Source organism: Lynx rufus, unplaced genomic scaffold (assembly GCF_022079265.1).
Source record: "Lynx rufus isolate CCGP_SWC_20201006 ecotype Redwood Valley unplaced genomic scaffold, mLynRuf1.p SCAF_13, whole genome shotgun sequence".
Classification (NCBI taxonomy): Eukaryota; Metazoa; Chordata; class Mammalia; order Carnivora; family Felidae; genus Lynx; species Lynx rufus.
Genome location: NW_025814827.1, coordinates 25,213,179 through 25,238,162, shown reverse-complemented (window position 1 = coordinate 25,238,162; position 24,984 = coordinate 25,213,179). Strand labels below are relative to the sequence as shown.

General features: G+C 45.6%; 1 protein-coding gene and 1 non-coding gene across 3 annotated transcripts; one reads left to right on the top strand and one right to left on the bottom strand.

Annotated features, from left to right (window-relative positions):
- Positions 1 to 1,909: 1,909 nt before the first annotated feature.
- HDC (histidine decarboxylase) lies at positions 1,910 to 23,801 on the bottom strand. 2 transcript variants are annotated; one of them, XM_047075126.1, is made up of 12 exons: positions 23,720 to 23,801; positions 21,372 to 21,544; positions 17,147 to 17,260; positions 16,090 to 16,212; positions 13,414 to 13,548; positions 13,003 to 13,146; positions 12,479 to 12,545; positions 11,487 to 11,649; positions 11,306 to 11,396; positions 7,180 to 7,278; positions 3,104 to 3,205; positions 1,910 to 2,972 (listed from the first exon to the last, which is right to left on the bottom strand). In XM_047075126.1, exons 1-12 carry the CDS (start codon positions 23,745 to 23,747, stop codon positions 2,229 to 2,231), a joined length of 1,983 nt encoding a protein of 660 aa, XP_046931082.1. In that variant the 5' UTR covers positions 23,748 to 23,801; the 3' UTR covers positions 1,910 to 2,228. The 2 variants fall into 2 exon arrangements, with proteins under 2 accessions (XP_046931082.1, XP_046931083.1); XM_047075127.1 differs by lacking the exon at positions 7,180 to 7,278.
- Positions 23,802 to 24,489: 688 nt separating this feature from the next.
- On the top strand, positions 24,490 to 24,604 carry LOC124509069 (U5 spliceosomal RNA). Its single transcript, XR_006961408.1, has one exon. It is a non-coding gene; the product is annotated as a U5 spliceosomal RNA (small nuclear RNA).
- The last annotated feature ends 380 nt before the right edge of the window (positions 24,605 to 24,984 follow it).

Genomic DNA, 24,984 nt, shown 5'->3' with positions numbered 1-24,984 from the left:
AAGAATGTTTGCAAAATTCTAAGTATCTCTGCCTTCGCTATATTGATCTCCCAGCGAGAATTGAACCCAAGTGATGGGAAAGAGCATGACTTCTGTTTTCGGAAGTATCACTTTTCGGAAGTGCAGTTGTGTCACTTGTGATCGTGTTACAGTGGATCTGGTGGTAAGCAGAGGTTATCTCAAAGGGCATGTTCTCAGATGAGACACCAGCACTTACACTGTTAGCCAGAACATTAGTGTGCCTGTAACCAGAGCCTACTGGAGCCTGACCACCTTTAAAGCCACATTTTACATTTTCCAGTTAGGAACTCAGAAACTCTCTCTCACAGCCTGATGGCTTCCTCAGCCTCCACTTCCTCCAAACCTCTGTGATTCTGGCCAGGAACCACAGGTCCACTCTGACGGATAGAGACACCAGCACAATATCCTCAATACCTGGGTTCGCATGTATGTGCATAAAAGTAAGCCCATGACAGATCATCAATTTTAAATACTAATTTCTCTCTTTTAAAAGGGTCACAAATTGTGGCTGTAAACATACCTGCACAAATCATCAGGTACAAATGGATATTTTTTAAAAATATAAGCTGATATCCGTGTAAATCATTCAACAGGTCTGATTTTAAATGTATTGTTTGGAAACGTAGTCAGTGCATAGATAGGATGCTATAGGCTCCCAAATAATTTGGGGATAAAACTAAGAAATGTCAGCATCTGAAATGGAAGCTAATGAGAATCACTATAAAAATGAGTAAGATTAACCAAGTGCAGTGACCTACCTAACAGATGATTTGTTAATGTGTTACTCATTTGCACATCCACTCAATAGGCATTTAGTGGGTGCCTGCTCTGGACCAAGAGATGAGATGAGCACTAGTGTGATAGAGTTTTCCAAGCCTCTATTTAGGAAGTCAGGTCAGACCTTCAAGGAAAGCTGACTAGAATGATCACTGGAAGGAAATGTCAACATGAAACTGCGCTCTTGACAAAGACTATCTTCTTGACCAGACTCCTGCCACGTTCCTCCAAGCCATCTTGTCGACCTTGGCCACAAGGCCAAGATGGGCCTCTGTCTCCCAGCCTCTGTGGGAGGGTAGGAGTCTAACTTCAATGCATACCAGTTAGCAAACCCAGATGGATTTCACATGAACCAATGCTGTCTTCTTGCCTTTTGTCATTTTTCAGTTCCCTGACTCTACCAAGTCCCTACTTGCCTCCTTCTCTACCCCTCATTCTCCCTTTAAAATGCCCAGTCACCTCTGTATAAATCAAAGTTGAGTCCAGTTTATCTTGGACTCTTTTCCCTATTGCAATAGCATATTACTGATTAAAATCTGTCCTTACCACTTTAACTAGTATCCAGCTTTGTTTACCATTTATGCCGTTAAAATAACCAATTTCAGAGCTATCTCATATGGAAAGAAAATGGTTCTTGGCATATAAATTAACCATAGTCAGGTTGCCTGTGAGCACAACTTTTATTTGACTACAGCGTCCAGAAGAAGAGAAAATGTACAAATTCCAAACCTACAGAGGGAACATTTAAATGTACTGAAGGACAGGGGGCCTGCTAGACTGGGAGCTTCTGATCAAGTACAAGCCTGAACAGCACGGTATGGTGGAAATGGCATGGGCATTATTGAAGACAAGGAGACCTGGCTTTCCCCACTTACAAGCTTTTGTGACCCAGAGCCTTAGTTTCCTCATTTGTCAACTGGAAGTCACAGTGCCTGACTCAAACTGCCTGCCTTCTTCATACCAAGGGCTCCTCCAAAGTCATTTTTTCATAGTTAAATCCAAATCTTTAGCATCCTGCAAAGTAGAATCCATAAGTATATGCATTTAGGCTCCAGGATAATCTCTTATTAATTAATCAATGTTTCAATGGTCAATTAAGTCACACAGGATATTTTTTTTAAAGACAAGTACAATTTATTTCTATGTTATATTTCATATCACAAGCTGAACCACAGAAGCTGCCTGTCCGTACACTACCTTGGGTCCTTTCTCTCTGACCAGACTGCTAGAACATTCTGTACCATGCTGGCTTAAACTCCCCATTTGTATCCTGTTGTGGGTCATGAAACTCTGTGAGAATCTGATAAAATTATAGGCTCTCTTAAGAAGAATGCACATACACATAATAAGCACACAAATTCAGCACACAATTTTGAGGAGTTCAGAGACTCCCTGAAACACATTCTTGGGTTCTGGCCGAAAACCCTGATCTAAACCATTGCCTGCAGAGGGCAACAGGGCAACTGGAGCCCACACTGAGCGCTGCATTCGGGAAAGCTGGGGACACTGTAAAACTTGATTAGTTTTTTGAAGGCACTTTTCTTTAGCATCATCATTTCTTCTGGGAACCTAGAGAAGATTCTGGCCCTAGAAGAGCCCTTCACAGAGCCATCTGTGGGCAGTGGCTTCTGAGCACTCACAGGCATGCTGTTGCAACTGAAGGAACGCACTGCCTTCTTCTTATTTTGCACGGACAAATAATTGAACAGGAAGGAGGACAGCTTGTGCTTGGTGACATCCGGGGCCTCTTCTGAAAAGCAGTCGTCGTCAAGTGGGTCCAGCAGGGTTTCAAGATGGCAGCTGTCTTCCTTTCTCACAGGACTGGCTTCCACATGTTGAGGCTGCTTGATGATCTTCCTGGCCTGGGCTGGGTCATATCCGGCCCCATTGACAGACTGAAGGGACATCCCATTGGCCAAGGCTCTGGGTCCCATTGTTTGGGAGATGAGGTTCCCAACCTGAGGGCTAGGTTGGGAAGTACAGTGCTGACTCATGATAAGAGTGGCAGCATCTCGAATGAGATTCCAGTCTCTCAGGATGTCATCTCTGGTGGTGAACTGGGATGTCACAGTGAAACGAATAATCAGTTTGTCCTGGATAGTGGCCGGAATGAGGAAGAGACGACCATCTCTAGCTAATTCCTTTAATACACTTTCTGTGAGACAATTAGGACCCTGTTTGAAAAATAAAGAAAGTGAACTCTATGTTACATCCCCAATAAGCATCCCCAGAAGCCCAGCATTTATATTTCTAAGAGGCTAACCAGCCAATACTATTAATCATAAGCCATAGAAGATGGCATTACCTTTAGACGAAAAACCACCAGGCCAAGGTGCCTCTTGGCAGGAATTTCAAAGAAAGGGTCATTTCTGACCAGAGATTCAAAATATTTTGCCATTTCAGTTCCCTAGAAGTGTAAGTAGAGAACAGAGTTTAATAATCAGACAAGGGACAGTTCCGCATAAACTTTCATTCTGCTAAACGGGTTTACACCAGTGACACCTTTGAACTGCAGAGTTGTGAAAGTCTTCTGCCTGAGTTTCTTCTCCATTTGATTTTGTTTATAGTCCAAGCTAGAAAACCTCCAATGGCTCCCTATTACTTGTCACATCAGATTCATCTCAAGAAATCACTTCTGAGGGCTCTTTTTCAACTCGCCCCCAGAACAAGAAGGCATCAATGCAACCTGGCCTCATATCTTGGTTTCACAGCTTTTTGACTGGTTGAGGTGGCAAGCGAGGGCAAAAACCCAACCTATTCTCTGCATTCCCAGCCACGTACCTCGTGTACCAGCTGCATCTGCCCAAAGGAAGACATCCTTGTTTTTACGGTATGTAGAGGCACCATGGGGCTGTCAACAGCTGTGCCCTCACCCTAAGCCTACATCTTTCCCTCACCTCTCAAACCTTTTCAAATCTTATACCTCAAGTGCTATTTCATTTCCCCCACTTTTTTTTTTTTATATTACACAGGGTACATATTTTTACATATCCTCCCCACATATGTCACGGAAAACTGAACCAGTTTATCAAGTATAGAATTTCTATTTGAGATGATGGAAGAAGTTCTAGAAATAGTAATGATGGTTGCACACATTGTGTGTGTACTTAATGTTACTGAATTGTACACTTAAAAATGGTTAAAGTGAAATTTTTATGTTATGTATATTTTACCACAATAAAAAAATGGAAAGCTTTGTACCATATTAACCTTTCATTGAAGTTTATGTCATTTTTTTTTAAGTTTCCTTTTTTTTTGTTTAACCTAGGATTATTAACCAAACAAGGGCAGGTCTTAACTTTTCTTTCATTTTAAAAAAATTTCTTCAAGCATCCGGAAGGATCTCAATAAAATATTTGCTAAGTAATTTCTATCACCTGGTTCTCATTGAATCACCTGGTTTTCGGACTTGATACTTGATTTCAAGAGAACTCAAAAAATTCAGCTAAGCACATCTTTGACCACGTTGAAGCAAGTTGCTGCAAACCTCATCCAGACCCCTTTCTTTCTGGGAGAGACCACTATGTAGTCTATTTAAAATGGTCTCCAATCACTGCCCAAGAACTTTTCATTTTCAAGTCCTAAAGCTCTGAGAGAAGGCACCCTTCTAAATGTTTTCTAACTATTTTATACTTTTGCAATTCATGTTCTAATTTCACCAGGATTCTCCCCATATCTTCTTCCCCTCCAGGCCAACTTCCACACACCTGCCCTACCAATTTTGATCTTTCCAAGTAAATGTTTCTTAACTCTACATGAGTACCATTAAGACATCTCAGGTACAGACCTAGAGTCAGGCTAGGTAAGGACCATGAAGCTGACACTTTTGAGCAAAGAGACCCAGAAGTCATCTTTGTCCAACCTCTTCATTTTCCTAGGAGGGGCTGAGAGAAAGTGACTTCCCCAAGGTACAAGTGGCAGAATGCAGGTCTCCTGGTCACCAAACACATGCTCCTCCCACCATGCTCTGCTGCTTCCTACAACATAAGCTGTTTGCAACAAGGTAGAAACAGGGGCCAAGGGAAAAGGGAAACCACACAGCATCCCTGCCACCAGAAACCACCTTTATGGACGAATAAAAAACCTGCTGCTCCCAGTGCCCTGAACCACTCTAGGTCAAGGGTGGGCAAACTATAGTCCCAGGCCAAATACAGCACCCCCCAACCTGTTTTTGTAAATAAAGCTTTGCTGAAACATAGCCATGCCCCTTTGTTTATGTATTGTCTATGGTGGCTTTTGGGCTAAAATGGCAGAGTTGAGTAGTTGCAACAGAAACAGTATGGCCTACAAGGCCAAAAATATTTAGTGTCTGTCTTTTACAGAAAAAGTTTACTAATCCCAATTCTAGGTGACAGTAAATGATTGGTGATGATGATGATGATGATGACGACAATTATATGTTGTCATTAGAAGAAGGGGGAAATGGAGGAGGAAGGGAGAGAAGGAAGAGGAAGTAGGAGAAGGAGGAGGAAGGGAAGAAAAAAATATTCATCGACTGTTAGCTGAGCATTAGGCCCTGTACTATAAATAAGGTCTGTATATGTATTATCTCATTTAATCATCACCATAAACCACTGAGAGAGGTATTACCATTTCCCATTTTATAAATTAGAAAGCCAAACACAGAAAGTTTAAGTAAATTGTCTAAGATCACCAAACAGTAGGTAGAACTAAAACACCAAACCCAGATTCCATTTTCTAAAGCATTACTGTATTACAGAGGGATACACAACTTGGTTTTCTATAACCTTCAAGAGCTCACATAGTAGAAGATAGCCCAAAATTGTGAAGAGAGAAGACCTTCCACTCTTGAGCAGGGTAGTATGGGGCCGGTCTGGGTGACCACCCCAAGCATTGTTGTAAGAATCTAATAAAACACTATAAGGTATTTTTAAAATTTAAGATGCTATGCAAGTCATAATTGTGAGCACAGTCAAGTTGAAGAAATAAAATTAACTAACATCAAACAACTCTGTTTTAATTCCACCTCTTACTGTTGTGGGACATTGGTAATCTTTGAGCCCAGTTTTGTAAGTGCGCTTGAATAGGTGATCTTAGGAATGACAAGGAAGCAGTGACGGGGACAGATGGAATAGTCAGGAAAGCTCCTGGGAGAAATGGAACCTAAACCATTAATAACATATGGAGAAGAGAGAGCAATCCAGGAGGGCAAAGTGAAGGTGAAGGTGCAGAGGCAGGCTGAGGATACAGCTGAAATGGGTCATTGAGAAGCCTGAGCTAAAATAAAGGCTGATAACCAGGTCCTTGAAAGCCAGGCCTAGGAGTGTGGGGGAGCTGATGGGAATTCAGAGCTTTGACTTGTAAGAGGAGCATCAGGGGAGTTGACCAGCACCTACACATTGAATACCCAGTCCTAAGAGTTTTCCTGATGCCTTGTAACCTCCACCGTCTCCATTCCTCAGCCACTACCTCCAATCATGGGTCTGAGGATTTAGAGTACAAAGTGCCTAACATCCCTCAATATCCTAGGTGACAGTCACTCATTGATAAATGTCCAGTTGACAAATACCTTGACGTTTATTACAAATGGAAAATTACCAACAGTAAACCAGTCTTTGTTACTGCTTCAACCATCTTATTTGGTTTTGTGTTTACTTAATGAAGACAGAATTCCTAAAGGAAAGGTAGATGGACAGAGTAATAAAGGACAATGTCTTTGGATTTATCTAATGCCGTGGCTTTTACCAATGGCTTTGTCTTACTCATAGGCACTCAGAGAAATGAGAGAAAAACACTGCTGGCCAAAGTTCTCAGTGAAGTCCCACCCCTTTCATGAAGAATATGACAGAGAGACAATGCCTGTCTCACCTCTGGGTCTTGTTTCTAGCACAATGATTTTTTTGTTGCTGTTGTCGAATTGAGTCAAAATAAATTGTACCAAATAGACTTTCAGTAAATACCTACTGACACGATGCAGAGATGTTTGTTCCAGACTTGGTAGGTCTACCTCTCACAGCCAGAAGAGCCATGTCTCAGGTGTAACCATAATAGGGACTCAAATTTTCAGACTGCTGTGATAATCGGAAAATTCTTAAAAGGATATACTGCTACCGTAGACACACTAGCTGCCCTGTGATTTATTTTCTCTTTCTCTCCTGCAAACCAGGCACTGGGAGCATCACTCCCAGGTGCTTGATGATAGCAGAAGGAATAATGAGACACTTATTCAAGGGGAGACAGCAGATAGCCCTTGGTGTCATGTTCTGCTCAGTGTCCCTCTAACTAACAAAGAAATGGCTACCCTAAATAATCAAGTCCCAGGAGTCCAAGAACAGGCTCAGACACCTGAGCCAACACCACAGGTCCTCTGGGCAGAAACCAGCCTTCCTCCCCATGAGGACACATAGCAAGACTACATACATGTCTGACGTGTGCTTGAAGATTCTTCACCCCAAAGGACCGAATCACGAACCAGAGTTTAATAGAACGAAACCGCCGGCTCAGGGGGATCTGCCAGTGCTAGAACAAAGGAACACAGTGCTCATGGTTAGAGGCAAGGGCACTGCTCCCTCATGCACTCCTCAGCTTTATCATCCCCTGCCTGCCCAGACCTCCAGGGACAGAAAGTGTCACCATGACTCCCAAAGCTGTTGCTAAGGAGAAGCTAAGGCAAATTATCCCAAGGCTGCCCTGTCATGTGACCAAGTCATGGTGAAGGTGGCCACTAGTTACCCTTGTCCAAGAGCAAGACAAGTGGAAACCAAGCCCATGGCCCTGAACAAAGAAGGCATTTTGCTTCAAACGCTGCTTTAAACATTTCATCTCAGGCTGAAATTCAAGATAGGGGCAATACATGTTTTCTCTAAAAGAACCTAAGTTTCTTGAAGTGCAGAGAATAAAGTTCTATTTCTATTCCCCCCTGTAAAATGTAAAGTATAGTGGTCAAGAGCTGGGATGCAAGAGCCCCACAGACCTGGGTTTCTCCTCCAGCTCTGCCAGTTACTATCTGTGACCTTGGGCGTTGCTGCCTCACTGGCTCCTGGTGAGACAGAGAATGGACAGCACTTCCGAAGGCAGGAAAAGAACCAATGCAAAGAGCCTCACAGGAAGTTGTCAGCAAGTGTTGGCTTTTTAGATGATAAAAATGTGAGCTACAAATCACAGCAGGATTTCTGCCTAGGACCAAGATAATCAATATTTAACCTCACTGTCTTGTCCTGACTTCATCCTGTGACACCCCTGTGCCCACAAGAGGCATCATTCCAGCTTTCAGATTTGAAATGAACATCCACATCTCGGCCTCTGTTTAACCAAAATTGACCCTTTGTTCCTGGTGACCAATTCAACAGAGCTCAAAGTTCAAGGTTCGGGGGGCACCATAGATCTAAACATTACCAAGCCAATTTCAAACTGATTTCGCAGATCTGAAAACAGACCAGTGGGTTTGGAAAACATTGGAAGTTAACCTGATGAGTAAGGTGGTTTCTAATGACCTCTTCCTCCGATGGTCAGAAAGTAAATGTCAGAATACTTCACCATAATTTCTGTTGACTAAATATAAATATTTGTCCCACTGAGTATTTATCTACTCATCCACAGGATTGCCAAATCCTCAAAACTGTACTCACCTTCACCGTTCACCCTTATTTCCTGACCCGGCATGCTCCCTTTGGGGACATTCCCCCTTTGTTGATGGACAAGGTTCTCCTACATCAAATACTAAGCCTTTTGTTTTTTAAGCAAAACATTCTAGTGGTGAGGACTGGCTTGGGGACTCATTCACCAGAAAAGGGCATCAAAACCTGGACACAGGACAAAATTTCTGTGACAGAGAAAGCAATCAACTCTATACCCCTTGTTAGATAAACACTCTAGGAGAATAATGAATGGATAATAGGAGCCTTCTCTAAAAATATTGTTTCTCAAATTGTTATGGCCAATTGACTGCTTTATCTCACCAGCAAATTAAAATGAGAGGCAGAGGGGCGCCTGGATGTCTCCATTGGTTGAGCATCCAACTTCGGCTCAGGTCATGATCTCCCAGTTCTTGGGGTCGAGACCCGCGTCAGGCTCTGTGCTGACAGCTCAGAGCCTGGAGCCTGCTTTGGATTCTGTGTGTCTCCCTCTCTACCCCTCCCCCATTCACATTCTGTCTCTCAAAAATAAATAAATGTTAAAATAATAATAATAATTTTTAATGAGAGGCAGAGATTATTTTATTTTTTATTTCTTCATACTCTTTCGTATACCCGGTTTTTCCTCTGGCCATTATTCCAAACCCAATCCATGCTGACTCAGCAGGGTGGTTCTAGCTGATATTTTCTGTTAGAGCAGGAAATTTGGACTTACAAAGAATGACATGGATCTTCTTGAACTCGAGACATCCCCAAGCCTCCTCTGTGTCCTTGCAAGGTTTTGCAGGTCTCCCCTGCCAAAGGAAGATAATGCCCCATCCACTAGTGGGAGCTGGATGTCAGAAAATCTAGCCCTAATTTTAGGTGGTGCCAGGGCCTAAGGATGAAGTCCCTAAGTCTTCTCTCCCAGGAAGGTGCTCTGTTTCTGGCTTATCTCAAACATGGCTGGCCTTCAATTTAAAGCTACAGCAACCTGAGTGAAAAGGAGTTTGGGTCAGAACAGCAGTGAAGACTCCCAGGATCACAACAAACAGAAGCTTCAATTTTCTAGGACTTTCTTTGAGACTTGAAAATTAAATCCATACAGTTAGAGGTGGGGGAAGGAAAAGGATAAAACAATACCTTCTGGATGTAGAAATATAAATAATAAGGCTAAGAAATATAAATAACCAGTGCTAAGGAAAGTTTAATTCAATATTTTTATAAGTTATCTGGAAGAGAGAGAGCACCATTAAATCTCCAAACTGATGGGAATGAACCACAGGAACATCTTGAGATACTGGTGTGAACAAACAGACAAAACAAAACAAAAAAAGTAACACGAGATCCAAAGTGGGCCGAGGTAAGATAATACTCTACAATTATGATCCAAATTCACTTATAGGAGGATGGGCACCATTTCACACTCAAGAAAGAAACAACTTAGAATTACCCTGAAAGATCCTGCCCCTTAGGATGCTGGGGGGAAAAAAATTTTTTTTAATTAAAGTTTTCTGAAAACCTACCAGACAGGGCAATAGAGATGAAAGAACCATTATTTGTCTATTTTTATCAACTTCTACAGGGTCTGTAAGCTTACTACCTGCAATGGCAATCAACAGTCTCAAAAATCTAAAGGAAGTGTAAACTGGCCTGAGGGAGAATAACCAATAAAAATCAAGAGATGACAGAGCTATTAATTTAGGACTAAATGGGCAACACATCTCAGCTGCCCAAGGAGACAAGACAGAACCATCTCTTTACAAACTAAATCTCACAGACATCAGGCATTGCTCTCTGCCTCACTGCATTAATTCATTTAATCCTCACAACAAGCCTAAGAAGCCAATATTATCGTCATCCTCATTTTACAGATAAGGAAACCCAGAGAGAGAAGTTAAGTCATTTGACTAAGGCCACACAAGTTAACAAATGGAGGAACAAGGAGGAATAAGGAGGAACACAGGCCATCACCCTTTAGCACCTAAATGCTTAACCATTTTGCTATAGCAAATCTCTACAGCTTAAGAGTTTTTAGGAATATTAGCCCTACCGTTTATTGAGCATTTGGCACATTCCCAGTACTGTGTTAAGTGATCTACACGTACATTCCCATTTCAGCCTCATGATACCGTATCAAATCCGTGCCAGTGTGCCCATTTTACAGATGAGGAAGCCACAGCTCAGAGAGGGCCGTTAAGTTTCTCAAAGGCCCACTGCTGGCATGGCATTTCAAACCAAGCTCGTCTCTCTCTGCTATGCTGCCTCCCGTTGGCCACGGATATATAACTGGTTTACATCTCTGTCTTCCCTACAATTAAAGGAAAGGCTTGTCTTCAAACTGAGGAGTAAATCTGAAAAGATTGTTTCCACAAGAGTCAGTACAGGCTGAAACTGTGGGCAGGTTCAAGAGACCGAGCAAGGTACAGCTAGTTGGGATGGCCAGGACTGCTCAGAGGCATCCAGAAGCTCAAGAAGTTTGGTCCCTGTGCCCCATCACCTCCCATGGAGCCTCCCACCTTGTCTCTGAGGGGACAAGAGATAAAAGCGATTTAAGCAAGGATCCTCTTTGCCTACCCAAGGAAACTCTCCACCCTTCCCCGATGCTGGGCAGTAAGCAGAAAAGATTATCCAAGATGGAGACAGAAGGGAACTGATCCACTCATGATAGAAAAGACATTTCTGGGAATTAAGGAATGCCACACATACTCAGGAAATGTGCATACTGCCTCAGAGGTTGGTCTCATTTTCTAGGCTTTTTAACAATTTTCTGGGTTTCATTGCATATACTTAGAAACCAAAGGCATACAGCAGTATTTAATGGGATGGGCTCACAGTGTGCTAATTTCAGACAGGAGCCAACATAAAAAAGACCCTCTGGGGCCAGGTGCAGCCAGTTTCCATCTCAGAGGCCACCATTCCTGGCCACTCACCATGAAGTCAGTGGCCATGCCCGAGTTGGCATGCCTGAGGTAGATGGGGTTCACGCTGAAGGTCTGCTGCAGCTTGTACTTGTCCTTGACCCTGTGGGTTTCCAAATGGGATTAGTGGCTGAGGCCTCCGCAGAGGAAGCAAGGCTTGCCCATGGGCTAGAAGCTTGGCTGTCACACTCACCAGAACCCAGTACAGTCAAAGTGCACCATCATCCACTTGGAAGGATTAAAGGTGAAGGAATCGGCATACTCGATGCCCTTCAGAAACCCCCGGAACTCGGGGCACAGGAAGGCAGTGCCTGCGTAGGCAGCATCGATGTGGAGCCACAGCCCCTCACTGGCACCTGGGGAAGCAAATGTCACCCGGCTGGGAGGCAGGACTGGGGGTGGGAGTAGGGGTTACCACCAGCCAGCTCAAAGGCATCTCTCTCCCTGTGCAGTGGCTGGTGGGCTTCAAGAGAAGAGAAGAAGGGATGGTCCACTATGGCTGGAGGATGTGGAGATGGGAGCAGGGGGGCACATCAATGGGAGTGGAGCCTCCTAAAGGGAAAGTCCACAGAGCCATACCTGGCCTTTCTTTCTAACTGGCCAGAGGGTTGACATCTTCTTGGCATCAACCTAGAAGTTCCTGGCACAGAAACTAACTTCCCACCAGCCCAAATGTTAACACATCTAACACCAACTTTAGAGAGGGGACGTCTCTCTTTCCTAGTGGATTTCTTGCTTGGGGACTTTAAACAATCTGCTTTGGGTCTCTTCTCTGCCTTTATCTTCTCCTATGGCTTCCCCTAGCCTACCATTTTCCTTTCCTTAGCCTAGGAGAGAAAATATTTCACTGTGCCTCATTTACCCTGGGTTTTGCATATAGCTTACTTTGAGTAGATTTCAGCATACAACTGAGAGGGCAAGAAAACCTGGAGACCTCCCAGTGTTGTCTCCTGACAGGATGCAGGGCAGGGGTTGAGGGGCAGCTCTCTAACCCCTCGCCCACCACTGGGAAAAGCTGTGACCTGACTGCCTAGGAGAAGGCATTTGTGAGCTGTGGTGGCTCTTCTTACTGTCTCTGCAATGACCAAGGAGGATCATTCCACAGAGCTAATTTTGGGTTCTTGCTGTAGGGAACATTCTGAAGTTCATTACTTGTTTTCCTAGCCAGACAGAGCAGACACTTACAGATGGGGCCCAGCTCTGACAGGCAGTCAAATGCACAGACCCCTGTGGTCCCCAGCGTTGCACACACCTGAAGGAAAATAAAGGAAGTTAACGTGGGAGGGTGGGCTCGTGTGACACATTTGGCCTGAAACAAAGATTCTAACCACAGGTATTCTCTACCCCACCCATCCCACCTCAACAGTATGTATTTCACATTACACTTTACCAAGACCCACAGTGAGAAATATATTTTATAAAGCAATCTAGTACATATATATGTGTGTATTTGAAATAAAAGTCTCACCAAACAATACATACTCTGGCTACAGATAGTCTCTATTCTACTTATTTTTTCTTATGAGGGTTATGATCCACAGAATTTATTTCCTAACACACCAACAAACAATAACTCATAATTTGTAAAACATTGTATTTGACAACATCTCTGCTTTTCTTTGCAGCAGGTTACTTGCCTGAATTCTGCCCATACTCCTTCCTCACCTCCAGGTTCTAAAATTCTAAGCTTAGAACACATTCTGACTTACAAAGACAGGCACCAAGCCGCTCTCCTTGTCCTCTTTGATGGCTTTCTGAAGAGCTTCCCCTCGGAGTGAGAAGTTGTCATCCACAGGCAGAAATTTCATCTTCACAAGAGAAATCAAACCAGCTTTTTCTACTGATGAGTGAGCCTAGGACCATGGACACCTGTTAGCAGTGTCATCCTGGGATGAGCAGCCCCCTGGCCCCCTACCAAAAAACATACTGCTGAAGCCAGACTAAAGAAATCAAAACTAACATTTGTTGTGTGTCTTCCCCTTCGGTTCCTGGAGACTACCTCCAAGGCCTGCACTGCCCTGAGCTCCAGCATACTCATGTCTAGAAAAAAATTACTCAAGAGCTAAGACTCCAGAAGCCAAGCCCTAACCCCAAGGTTTGGCCTGTATTGGGCAACTCACCTGGTCAGAGGCATAGGCAATGAGCCGGGCGTTTAGGGAGGACTCGTCTGCCCCAGGTTCAGAAGCTTTCATTTCTAGGATTTTGTTCTTCCTTGCTGCCAGCAAGGCAATCAAGGTGGACTCACTGACTGTGCTCTGTAGTGGAAAAAGGATTACCAGTGGCAGCCTCTCCTTGAGTTCTCTGGGCATATTCCCCAGGCTTCTAGATGTGGTGTGGTGGTGGTGGTGGTGGTGGTGGTGGTGGTGTGTGTGTGTGTGATAGCCATTCCTAAGAAGGGGCTCCTGCCAAAGGGGCTGTCCTTCCTCCTGACTCTCAGGCCTATTCCACATTCTCCCTTCACAACACCTTGTGCACTCCTGGGACACCTCCCTCTCCTCTCATTTTCTAGGGAGGTAATGAAAGCACATTTTCACCTAATACCAACCTCTTTATTCAGAGGCCACAGAGACCAACAGGAGAATGTTCAGCCTCAGCTAGGTACAAATTTGCTTACAGATATGTTTGCTCCCCACTTAAAACTTGCTGAACATAAAGAACTTTCAGTTTCTTAGGAATGGCAACAGTTTGTTTCTAAAGGCACAATCCAGAGAGAGGTCCTGGCCTATGTGAGAGGCTAGTCACTTCGGCCTTGATTCTGTTGCCAATGGCTCTCGTGACCTTGGGTTAACATTGCCTCTCTGGAAGATTCTTTTCCATTTATAAAATGGAAAGCATCCCTCTGGCTGCCTCCCAGAGTGGGAGGATTGATCATCCAAATGAGGGTTGAATAGGATTTCATTCTGGCCACACGATTATGGAAGTCCTGTGTGCCCCCTCAGCAACCTTACAGAAATCTTGGTTTCTCATCATTCATTCACTCAGTCTTTGGTGCCTTTGCTTCTTGAAATCTTGAGGTGACCGACATCTGATAGCTCCTTGTTAAAAAGCCTGGCAGACAGTGTCATGGGGAGTGGTAGAGATCAAATCCCATTAGATATTCAGTAACTGGAAATTACTCTGCAACAAGGAAGTCAGCAGAATAGTAATACTAATAATAATGCCACCTTCCGTCTACATTGCTATTTGTAGTTTACAAAACTTTCTGTGGTCCCTTCGGCTCCTCATAAAACCTCTCTGAGGTTATTGTGACTCCTGTCTACAGATGAGGATAGCAATGCTCAGAGATGTTACAGGACGGAATCAAGTTCACACAGCTGATGAATACAGGAGAAAGCAGAGTTTGTATTTAGACAGGCGGAGGGTCGAATCCTCACTCTTCTACTTATCAGCTGAGCAAGTGGGACAAGTTTTTAATCTCTCTGAGTTTCAGGGCTCTTATCTCAAAAATTAGCGATGATAGTATTTACCTATGGAGTTCTTGAGATAATTAAATGAAAAGCAAGATCGTGTACAGCAGACATTTAGCATGTCTCCCAGATAGAATACCTGAAGCTGTAACTATTTTTGCAAACAATACAGGAGGTCCACAACATGCAGTAATTTGTCTTCCTTGTGAGGATTTTAATCTTGCTGCAAGACTGGAGAGAGAGAGGGAGTCACTTAGCTAGCAAATGAGCCCAGCAACCTTTCTGGTTCTCAGCTCAGGGCACCATGGCTGGTTTTATTTTAAGGAAGAGCTCATTGAATGTCCATATCCACTCTGTGAGGAAAACATTATTGTTATTATTATTAATTATTATCATCTCTGTCTTATAGAATATAAAAGCAGGAAAATTATATACTACAGTGGAATTTAAGAATCTGAGAATTCTCGGAGCATCTGGGTGGCTCAGTCGTTTAAGTGTCTGACTCTTGATTTTAGCTCAGGTCATGACCTCATGGTTCATGAGCTCAAGCCCTGCATCGGGCTCTGTGTTGATATTGTGGTACCTGCCTGGGATTCTCTCTCTCCCTCTCTCTCTGACCCTCCCCTGCTCATGTTCTCTGTCAATCTCTCTCTCTCTCTCTCTCTCAAAATAAATAAACATTAAAAAATAGCTTTAAAGAAAAAAGAATCTGAGGGTTCTCAAAGTCTCAGAACCAAGCCCTCCTGAATATCCAAGGTTTATAGACGCGAAAGAACCTAGCAATGTGCACGGTCTGTGGGAGGCACTCAGCAAGCTCCATTATGCTGATTGCTCTTGACAAAAAAAGAAATATTTGAGAAACTATCATCTGACAGATATCCAAATGATAGGGTTATATGATAAGATAAATCGATTTATGTCATTAATTTTTCTTACTACCAAGGGTCTCCTGGACCCAGGAGGGAGGGAAAGAAGTTTCTACTTGCCTTTTTTTTTTTTTTTTTTTTTGGTCCATTGGCCATAAGGTGTTAAAATAAGACAAGGAAGGGGAGTTGTCAGTTCATAAACTAGGAAACCTGAATCAAGCAATACTGGAAATGTGATAATGTGTTGATTTCTCAATCTTTTTCAAAGGAAAAAGAAAGGAAGTGTGGAGGCGGCAGCAGTGTTAGTGGCGGAGGTGGCAGCCATGACAGTGGTGGCATCAGTGATACTGGCGGCAATCAGGACAGTGATGATGGTAAAGGCAAGAGCGGTGGCAGCGATAGTAGGGCAGTAGATGACATAGGGGAACCTCCACGGAGAACAGGAGAATTGCCTGGGCAAGGGTTCAGCTGATCTTTCACTAGTCAGCCCTCAAGCTGGGAGGAGCTTTGCCAATGGAGGCACCTGCAAGACGCCGCCTCCCTGGCTGCCAGGTTGGTGATGCAGGAAGTGCTCTGGAAGTCCCAGCATTTTTGCCAGCCAGTCCATGACGTTCATCTCCAGCTCCGTGCATGCAGGGCTGGAAGCCTGAAAGAGGGAAAGCAACTTCATCCAGACAGCTCCAGGACACCAAATGCAACTCCACACCGGCCCCAGAAACACATCTGTCTCTGCCCTGGCCCTCCCTGGATCCCTGCACTACCAGTGAGAACCTGACCTATCTTCCCCCTGGACAAGGGGTCAATGTCAGTCCCTGCGCCCCATTCCTACCCCATCCTTTACCAAACCAAAAAGGGAAGAGAATGTAGGGCTTTGGATTGATGCCACCCTCAGTGAAGTGGAGTCTTTCCTAACTCCAAAGCTCTATGGAGAAACAGCCCTAAAAATGATTGCTTCCATTTGGCCTCCCTAGTCTCCCAAATATCCAGCCAAGTGGCTTTCTGAAGGCCAGGGACAAGTTTTAGGACTAAGAAAGAAAGCACTCCTTCCTGGAAAAGACATCAACACTCCCCCTCACTCCTCTCAGCCTTCCCTCCCCACAACACACCCTTCAGGCTTAAAATATAAAGCTGTTCTAGGAGGCTTCTGGCACAGTTTAAAGCTGTTTGGTGCTGAGGGGGTTATTAAGGGAAGTCTGAGGCTATATCCCTCACCCCTCAAAGACAAGAACACAGGGAAAGTTGTACCCACAGGCACCAAAGTGCTTAGTTAGGATCACAAACCGTGGGAATAACCGGATCTCGGTCCAAATCTCATCTCTGCCTCTATGAGCTGTGTGAGCTTGGGGAGATGAGTTACTTAAGCCTCAATTTCTTCATCTACAAAATGGGTCACTATTCATGATTCCACAGGGTTAAAGGATAAGATGAGGTCATTTATATAGAGCTTAAGCCCAAAGAATGTAGCCATTGTTAACATTTAACTTGGAACCCACTTCAGAGATCAGGACAAAACACGTCTGCCCCAGGATGTCACTTTCTGCCAGTTGCCACTGGTTAGAGCTACTGCCATCGTTACTCACCCAGGTGAATCCCAAGCAGTTGATGGCATCGGCCAGCATGTCTCCCAGCAGTGATGGCCACGAGGTGAGAGCCGGGTAGTAGGCGTGCATGTGGGGGCTCTGCCAGTGTACCACCTGGAGGCAGAGCACGTACATGTGTGGCACCAGGAGGCTCATCTGGGAGGCTTTCCTCTACCAGACACCCTCTCTGGCAGGGGGAAGCACCCACTCTAGAGATGGGCTGACACTTTTAAGACAGTCCAGTAAATGACACAACTCCGTAAAAATAAAACAGACTCATGGTGTTCTTGCCACCCATATTCCTCATAGTCTAAGCTGCTTCCTCAGTGGAGCATTTGTGCAAAGACCAGAAGGGAATATGCAAAATGAAAACAGGTATAGTAATTAGGGTTGTGGATTCTGGATAGTGTGCACATTAGTCTCCAGCGCTTGTCCCCCATGCCATCCTGCCCAGTAATAAAGAGGAAGAGGAGACTATGAGCTCCAGAAGAATAGGCTACCTGCCTCATCCAGTTTCTTGTGAAAAAAAAAAACACCCTTTGGTCTATGGACGCTGAGCTCCCTGGGCACACAGCTCCTGCAGAGGATCAGGATGCAGAGATTCAAAGCTGTCCTTAGCTTCCCAGTGGGGATGGTGAAAGGAGAGAAAAGGGCAGGGGAAGTGCCAGCCCAAGGGCATGGGACCCCCACCTCCAAGTTAACCCCTGAGCCCACAATCAGGTCGAAGAGCCAGATGTAAGCAGGAGCCAGGTGGAAAGACAGGGCCCCACATTAGACTCATTGGTTATCTAATCTGACTTCATCTCCCTGTTTTATGAACATGCCCTTTTCATTTCATGTTTTTGAGCAATACTGTGTCCCCTGACAGGAAGACACTTCCCCTACTGACAGAACCTTCCAAAACCTGTTAATTCTTAGAAAGGTACTGAATACCCATTTCCTCCACAAACCCTTCCCCAGTTTCCCAGCCCCCTTTGATCCTTTCCCTGAACCCATGGAACATTCTCATTCTAGATAGATGTTCCACTCTACTGAGAACTCATTAGTCAACATCTTAGTGTATCATCGAGCTATTTGGTATGCACAAATTATTTTTATCCCTCACTAGCAAGGGTAGTGTCCTAGACAGTGCAGGTGGTAGGAGGAGCATACGATTAAAGTCCAAGGACACAGGTTTCAGTCTTTCCGTTGTCCCTAACCAGCTGTGTGAGTTTGTAGGTTTATTGTGAAGCTAAGGAGCTTAAGCTCCACGGTCCCATGTTTGCATGGGTCTTTTCCAAGAACCACACTTAATTTTATTTTCTTACCTGGGATCTCAAAATTTATATGTGATTCAGACCCCATAAAAACAAGATAGTCCTCTATACCTTTCTTGACCTCAGTTTCTCATCATAAAATAAATCTTGTTTCCTGGGGCTATCATGTGGATTGGTCTAGGAAGAAATTTGCCAAATGAAAAGCACTAATGTTCGTGGTAAGTTAGTCACACGGTAATAGACACATCATTTATCCTGACTTGACTCAGATAATCAGACCTCTTCCTCCGATTTTTGCCAGACAAAATGTGTTCTACCTAACAATATCTCCCCCTTTCCATGCTTTATCTTGTTTAATCCTCACAAGACCCCTATGAGGTAAATTCTACCATTACCCCTGTTTTACAGATGAGAATGAGGGCTGGCTAGTGCGAAGCAGCATCCACGTGATCACACCCACCTCACAGACACAGATAACTGTGCCAAGACAGAAATCCAAGGCTGTCTAACCCCACAGCCCAAGCTCCTAAGCAGGATGGTGTCCTGCCTGCTCCCACTGTGCTGCTTTCTCTCCCATATGAAGAGAAGAGGTTTTCCTTTCTTTCTTTTTTTTTTTTTAATGTTTATTTACTTATTTTGAGAGAGAGCACACAAGCATGTGCTCAAGCTGTGAAGGAGCAGAGAGAGAGGGAGAGACAGAGAGAATCCCTAGCAGGCTCCATGATGTTGGCACAGAGCCCAACACAGGGCTCAAACCCACAAACCGTGAGATCCTGACCTGAGCGAAAATCAGGAGTTGGACGCTTAACCAACTGAGCCACCCAGGCGCCCCTAGTAGAGGAAGTTTTTCTAAAGCAGAAGGACAGTTATTGTTTGTGTCACGGCATGGAGAGAAAAATCAATCCAGTCGTCAATGAGGGGCTGGTCAGAATGAGAAAGCAAAGGACCAACTGCTTTCACGCCATCTCTCAGAGGCTGGTACGGCCTGTGAGATTAGATGGAAGACGGGGCCCTCATTATCAGTGTCCTTAGTGACGGTATTTTGGAAACCCCAGAGAAGGGCTTCCATCCCCTGGCCCTATCAAGAGCCAATTATCTGTCCTTGCAAGACAAATATGATAAGATAGGCTAGAGGAACACTTATCAAAGACAGGCAGACCTCTGGGTCCAGAAGTGAGTCTCTTTGACCACACACCCCCAGCAACTGCTGGAATTGCAATCAAACAAATCAGCTCACTTCCACCTCTTCTGACAGTTGCTCTCAGTCTCACTACGAAACTACAGTTGGCCCCTCAGGAGATTACACTTTACAGAACGAAATCCATGAGATAATCTTATCGGGGAGCTAGCTTCCTTGGTAAAGCTTTACGATAGGGAAATTTTCAAAAGATGCTTATGAAATAGGCTGAGTGGTCAGACAGAGCTGTGTATTTGGCTTTGTACAAACTTGCCAACCAATACGTTTGTAGACACTTATTCTGAGTTTAAATAATTTAGCATCCCTGCCTCCAGGCACATTTCTGTCACATCTAAATCTCTTAGAGGATGATGGTTGTAAATCTCAAGTCAGCCTCAGAAAGTCGCTAGACACATGTGGTTCAGGGGCCCCTGGGTGGGTCAGTCTGTTAAACGTACAACTTCGGGTCAGGTCATGATCTCACGGTTTGTTGAGTTTGAGCCCCGCACCAGGTTCTATGCTGACAGTGCAGAGCCAGCCCACTTCAGATCCTCTGTCTCCCAATCTCTTTGCCCCTCCTCCTGCACTCTCTTTCTCCCTCTCAAAAATAAACAAACATGAAAGGAGGGAAGGAAGGAAGGAAGGAAGGAAGGAAGGAAGGAAAGAAGGAAGGAAAGAAGGAAGGAAGGAAGAGACTAGACACATGTGGTTCAGGACATCAGTGTCCCCAGCAGGCAGAGTGAGGACAGCCTGCTTGTTGGGGTGCTGCTGAAAGGCAGTGCCTGGGTGCGCAGGCTCAGGCTGGAGTACTCTGTCACACACTAGTAGGGATACTAGTACAGGAGAAAGAGCAGAGCTTTAGGAGTACGACTGGCCTCGGCTAAAATCTTGGATCTGCCAGCCATGAATTCTGCAACTTTGAGAAAACAATGAATATCCCTGAGCCTCAGTTTCCTCATTTCTAAAACAGGGATTGTAGGATCACTGTGGGATAAAACAGGCTGGCCTGTAATGGGGCTCATCCAGTGCCTGGCATGTGGCACGGAGCTCAGTATAGGCAGCCCTTCTGTGGGAGGGGGACTGGTACACCTTAACACAAGCACCTTGGCACGGCTCCTCGCCCCTGGTGGCCAGGGATGGCTCACAACCCACAGAGGTGGGCTCCAGCTCAAGCACCAGCCAGCCTCTGTCTGTTTCCTGGCCCTGCCAGTGCTGTCGCCAGCCTGTGCTCTTTGTCACTGGAAAGCTCCTTCCTACTCTTGAAAAGTACCTCAATCATGAGATCCCCCTTGGTAGGGAACGACAGGGTTCCAGCCTCACTCAGCATCCTGGGCCTCCCTCCCTGACAGGGTGCCCTCTGAAGGTGTATTCTGGGCCTCCTTCCCTCCCTTCAGTGAGTCACAGCATTCTGTAGGAGAGTCCCTGGCTCTCCCAGCTGGGGCTTCAGGGACTGTCTCCAGCCTCCTCTCTCTGTCATGCTATCCACATCGGCCTTTCCCCTCAGACCCAATTTTCATTCTCATCTCATCCGATTAGATTTCCACACATCTGTCAGGCCAGGCCCTGGGGTGTCAGCCTCCTACCCAGCATACAGGTCAGCCCTCGCATCAGAAACCTAATTTCGGTCACAGTCCTGGCCCTCTACAGCCCACAGGCCAGGCTTGTGTGTTGGTGTACAAGGGGCAGGCATCCCAGGCTTACCCAAGGCAGGCCTCTCTTCAGGCCTACTGCCCCCCCCCCCACCTCCTCTGCTCTAAAACCCAGAATCATCTTTGTGGCAACTGTATCTCACCCCAGGCATGATGATTCGCTCAATATCCCCAAAGATGCTGTCCCAGCTGTCAGGTTCCTCGGGAGCACTGTCAGGCAGCTGGGCTCGCAAGTAACCAGGACGCACATCTGGAGTCACCCGCCGCTCCCGCACGGTGCTCAGGTACTGGCAGATGTAATCCACCATCTCTTTTCCTACAAGGGGGGGAGTAGAAACCAGCCTCATGTCCCCTGACTGGGCCCGGCCAATTCATGCCTGACCCCCTTGGCTCATGGCCAACAGACTTGGTGAAGACGGAAATGGATTCATGGGCTGATGGGGAGAGGGTCTGATCCCCAGCATCAGCCTTGTCTTCAGAATTTAAGAAAATAAGTGAGGGTGGCGCGCCTGGCTGGCTCAGTCAGCACAGTGTGTGACTTCTGATCTCGGGGTTGTGGGTTCAAGTCCCACATCAGGTGTGGAGATTACTTAAAATAAATAATTTTTAAAAAGAGTGAAAAAATAAGTAAGAGGATGAATGAATGGTGGGGGGAGTGTGCGAGTGAACAAATGAAGAAGACAGAAAATCTTGAAGTGTAAAACTCTAGCACCGAAGTAAAGTATTTCTTTTTCCTCCCTCTTCCATTATCTATACCAATCTTGATTGTCTCTCCTACCTTTCTTTTCTTCTCAAAAACAGAACATCTAATTAATTCACTACTTGCAGGTTTAGTAGAAACTCTGTGACTCTTTCTATCCAAAAATTGTTACACACACACACACACACACACCCTAAATTCCTATGCCATGTTCTGATACAAGCTGAAAAATCTGCTTGCTCACTATTCCCATTGGACCAGTAATTCCTCACTTTTGGACTCATGGGCTTCTTTGAGAATCTGATGAAAACGGTGAGCTTGCACACACAAAAAATATGGTATATAATTTCTGTGGTTCAGGGAATCCTGAAAGCACAACCACACCCAGACTGAGAACGGGGCACTAGCCTGAAGTCTTGGGGAAATGCAAAACCATGTCTTAATCACTCCACTTCTCTCCCTCTGTTTGCACCAATACCTCAATGCCTGGGGCATTTCTTAGATACTCAAAAAAAAAAAAAATTTGTCAAACATATGAACAAATAAAAAAGGAAGAAAAAGAGTCAACTCAAATACTCTGGAGCCACTGTAAATTATTTCCTTTTTCTCCCAGACAGTGCCTCTGTCTCTTGCTCTAAGTCTCTCTCTCTCTCGCTCTGCTTCTCTCCCTTTCTGGGTCTGTCTCCCTCCCTCTGTCTGTCTCTCTCAAAATCTAAAAGTCCTCCTTAGTACTCCTTAAGCTTTTCTCTCCCTGAAAAAAATAAAACAGAGAAAAGGAGAGGGACCCCTATTTCTTGTCTCTGCACCAGCTCTGCAAAAATTCTCATGTGCAGGACCAGCTCCAGAAAAAAACTGTGAAGGAGACAAAGAGGGATTTCGACACCCTCCTCTCTTCCCTTTGTGCTCTCCTCCAAACCTCCCACAGCTGATGCCTCTTGTGACTGTAGTGGCACCCCAGCAGAGCTCTGAGAGCACTAGACCTTGCCCGCCACTTGTCCAGGGGCGGGCGGAGATGTATTTGTGTTCTCCGCACAGGATACATGTCTACGGGAACCTGCTGACGACTTTTGGGAAGCGATGGAGTAAGCCAGCGCGGGCAGACAGGTAGAGGCTGAGGTGAGTTACGTCTGGGTGGAGGAGAGAGAGGAAAAGTTGCATTTCACATGGGACGATAGCTTAGAGCAAACACATTTTAGACGATATAACCTACCAGCGGGGATGAGGACAGAAAAAGCTACGGAGAGAAAAATGGTTAGCAGCTGTCCACTGCTCCCCTTAGCCAGCCATGCCTGAAAACGGGTTAACCATGGCTTCCTTCTCACCACACAAGGGCTCCAGACAGAGTAGCTGCTCACTAAACATTTAGGAAATGAGGGACTACATGAAAGAACAGTGCTGACACATCCACGCAGAGAGAAAGGAATATAAAGAAAGGCTTTTGCAGCGACGACAGAATATTGGGGGAAATTTTTGTTGCCACTGCAGAATATGAACTCTTTTCCCCTTTCGCGGATCAGGAATCCGAACCCTGTGTCTGTGGGACCCTGGACCAGAAAAGCGCGACACACGGGAGAGTGGACGGAGAGGAGAGTGGGCGTGTGAGGGGCAGGGGGAAAGCCAGGTTGAGAAAAGTTTTAATTTCCCATCCTGCATTCTTTCCTCAGGAAAAAGCTGCGCGGAAGCCAGCTCGCAGAGGGCAAGTCTGATACTCCAGTCAAATGACACCCCCAAAACCTAAGGGCGGATCACCAGCACCAGCTGCTGCACGGCATCAGGGTGCCCGTCGCTCACCTCTCTGCCTGTACTCCTCGGGCTCCATCGTGTCCCTCGGGCTGCGGGCCGGCCGCGACTCCTTCTCACAGACAGACACGGAGGAGGTGGAGGATGGGCTCCTGGGCAGCCAGTGTGGGCCCTTTATTTAAAGTGTTCTTTCTTCCACCTTGGCTCCACCCTTCAGAGGCCCTTCCTCTAGGCCTGATTAACTCCACCCCTCCTCCCCCCACCCAGGGCTGGTCAAGAGATCCAGGATAAAAGGCGCTTCTAGATTAAACAGGCCACTTAGCAACCCAGGCCCTCGCGTCAGTCCCCGTCAGTTCTTTCCGCCCCTCCATTCCCACCACAGAGCCCCCGCCTGGGACACAGCACAGCCCGGTAGCCCAGAACAAAGCCGAGGGGAGGCAGAATAAGCCGCACAAGTTATCCGTTATTCCTCCCGCTACTGCTTCTCTGTCAGCAGCGGGCAGGGAGGAACGGGCACCCCTCAGACAGGCCGCCCGGCCGGCAGGCAGCAGGGCGCTTGGGGACACGCAGATATATATTATCATCTCACGCGATGGGCTTTTTAAATTGCCACTTAACACACTTACCGTTGCAGAGAAATGAGAAAACACAGAGAGGCAAAAAGAAAAGAAATGGAAGCCTCACCCAGACTTTCATGGCTTTTAGCACTTGACAGGGTGCGTGCGTCTGCACGTGTGTGTGTGAAAGGGCAGGCCTCCTCTGCCCGAGGAGAACAGCGCCTCTCTCTGAGCTTACTTCTGAGGGAAAAGCGATCAGATGCACGCTCTGGTTTCTCTTCAGATAGCATAAATCTTTTGCCATTTGCTAAAGATTTCTGTGGAGAGGTAAAGATTGAAAGGTGATTAAATGCTGCGAAATTGCCACATAGGGGCGCCTGTCAGTTAAGCGTCGGACCTCGGCTGGGGTCATGATCTCACGGTTCTGTGAGCTGGTGAGTTCCAGCCCTGCGTTGGGCTCTGTGCTGACAGCTCAGTCTGGAGCCTGTCTGCTTCGGATTCTGTGTCTCCCTCTGTGTCTGCCCCTCCCCCGCTCATGTTCTCTCTCTCCCTCTCTCTCTCTCTCTCTCTCAAAAAATGAATAAACACTAAAAAAAAAATTGCCAAATAGAATAGACTTGTTTTGTTTTGTTTCCTGTCTTCATCTTTCTTGTCCTCTCGATGGTATTAGACAGATACTACTTCCTTGTCCTTGAGGCGCACAGTCTCTCTGGGCTTCCAGGAAATGGCTTGTCCCGCTCTCCCATCTACCTCTGTGCT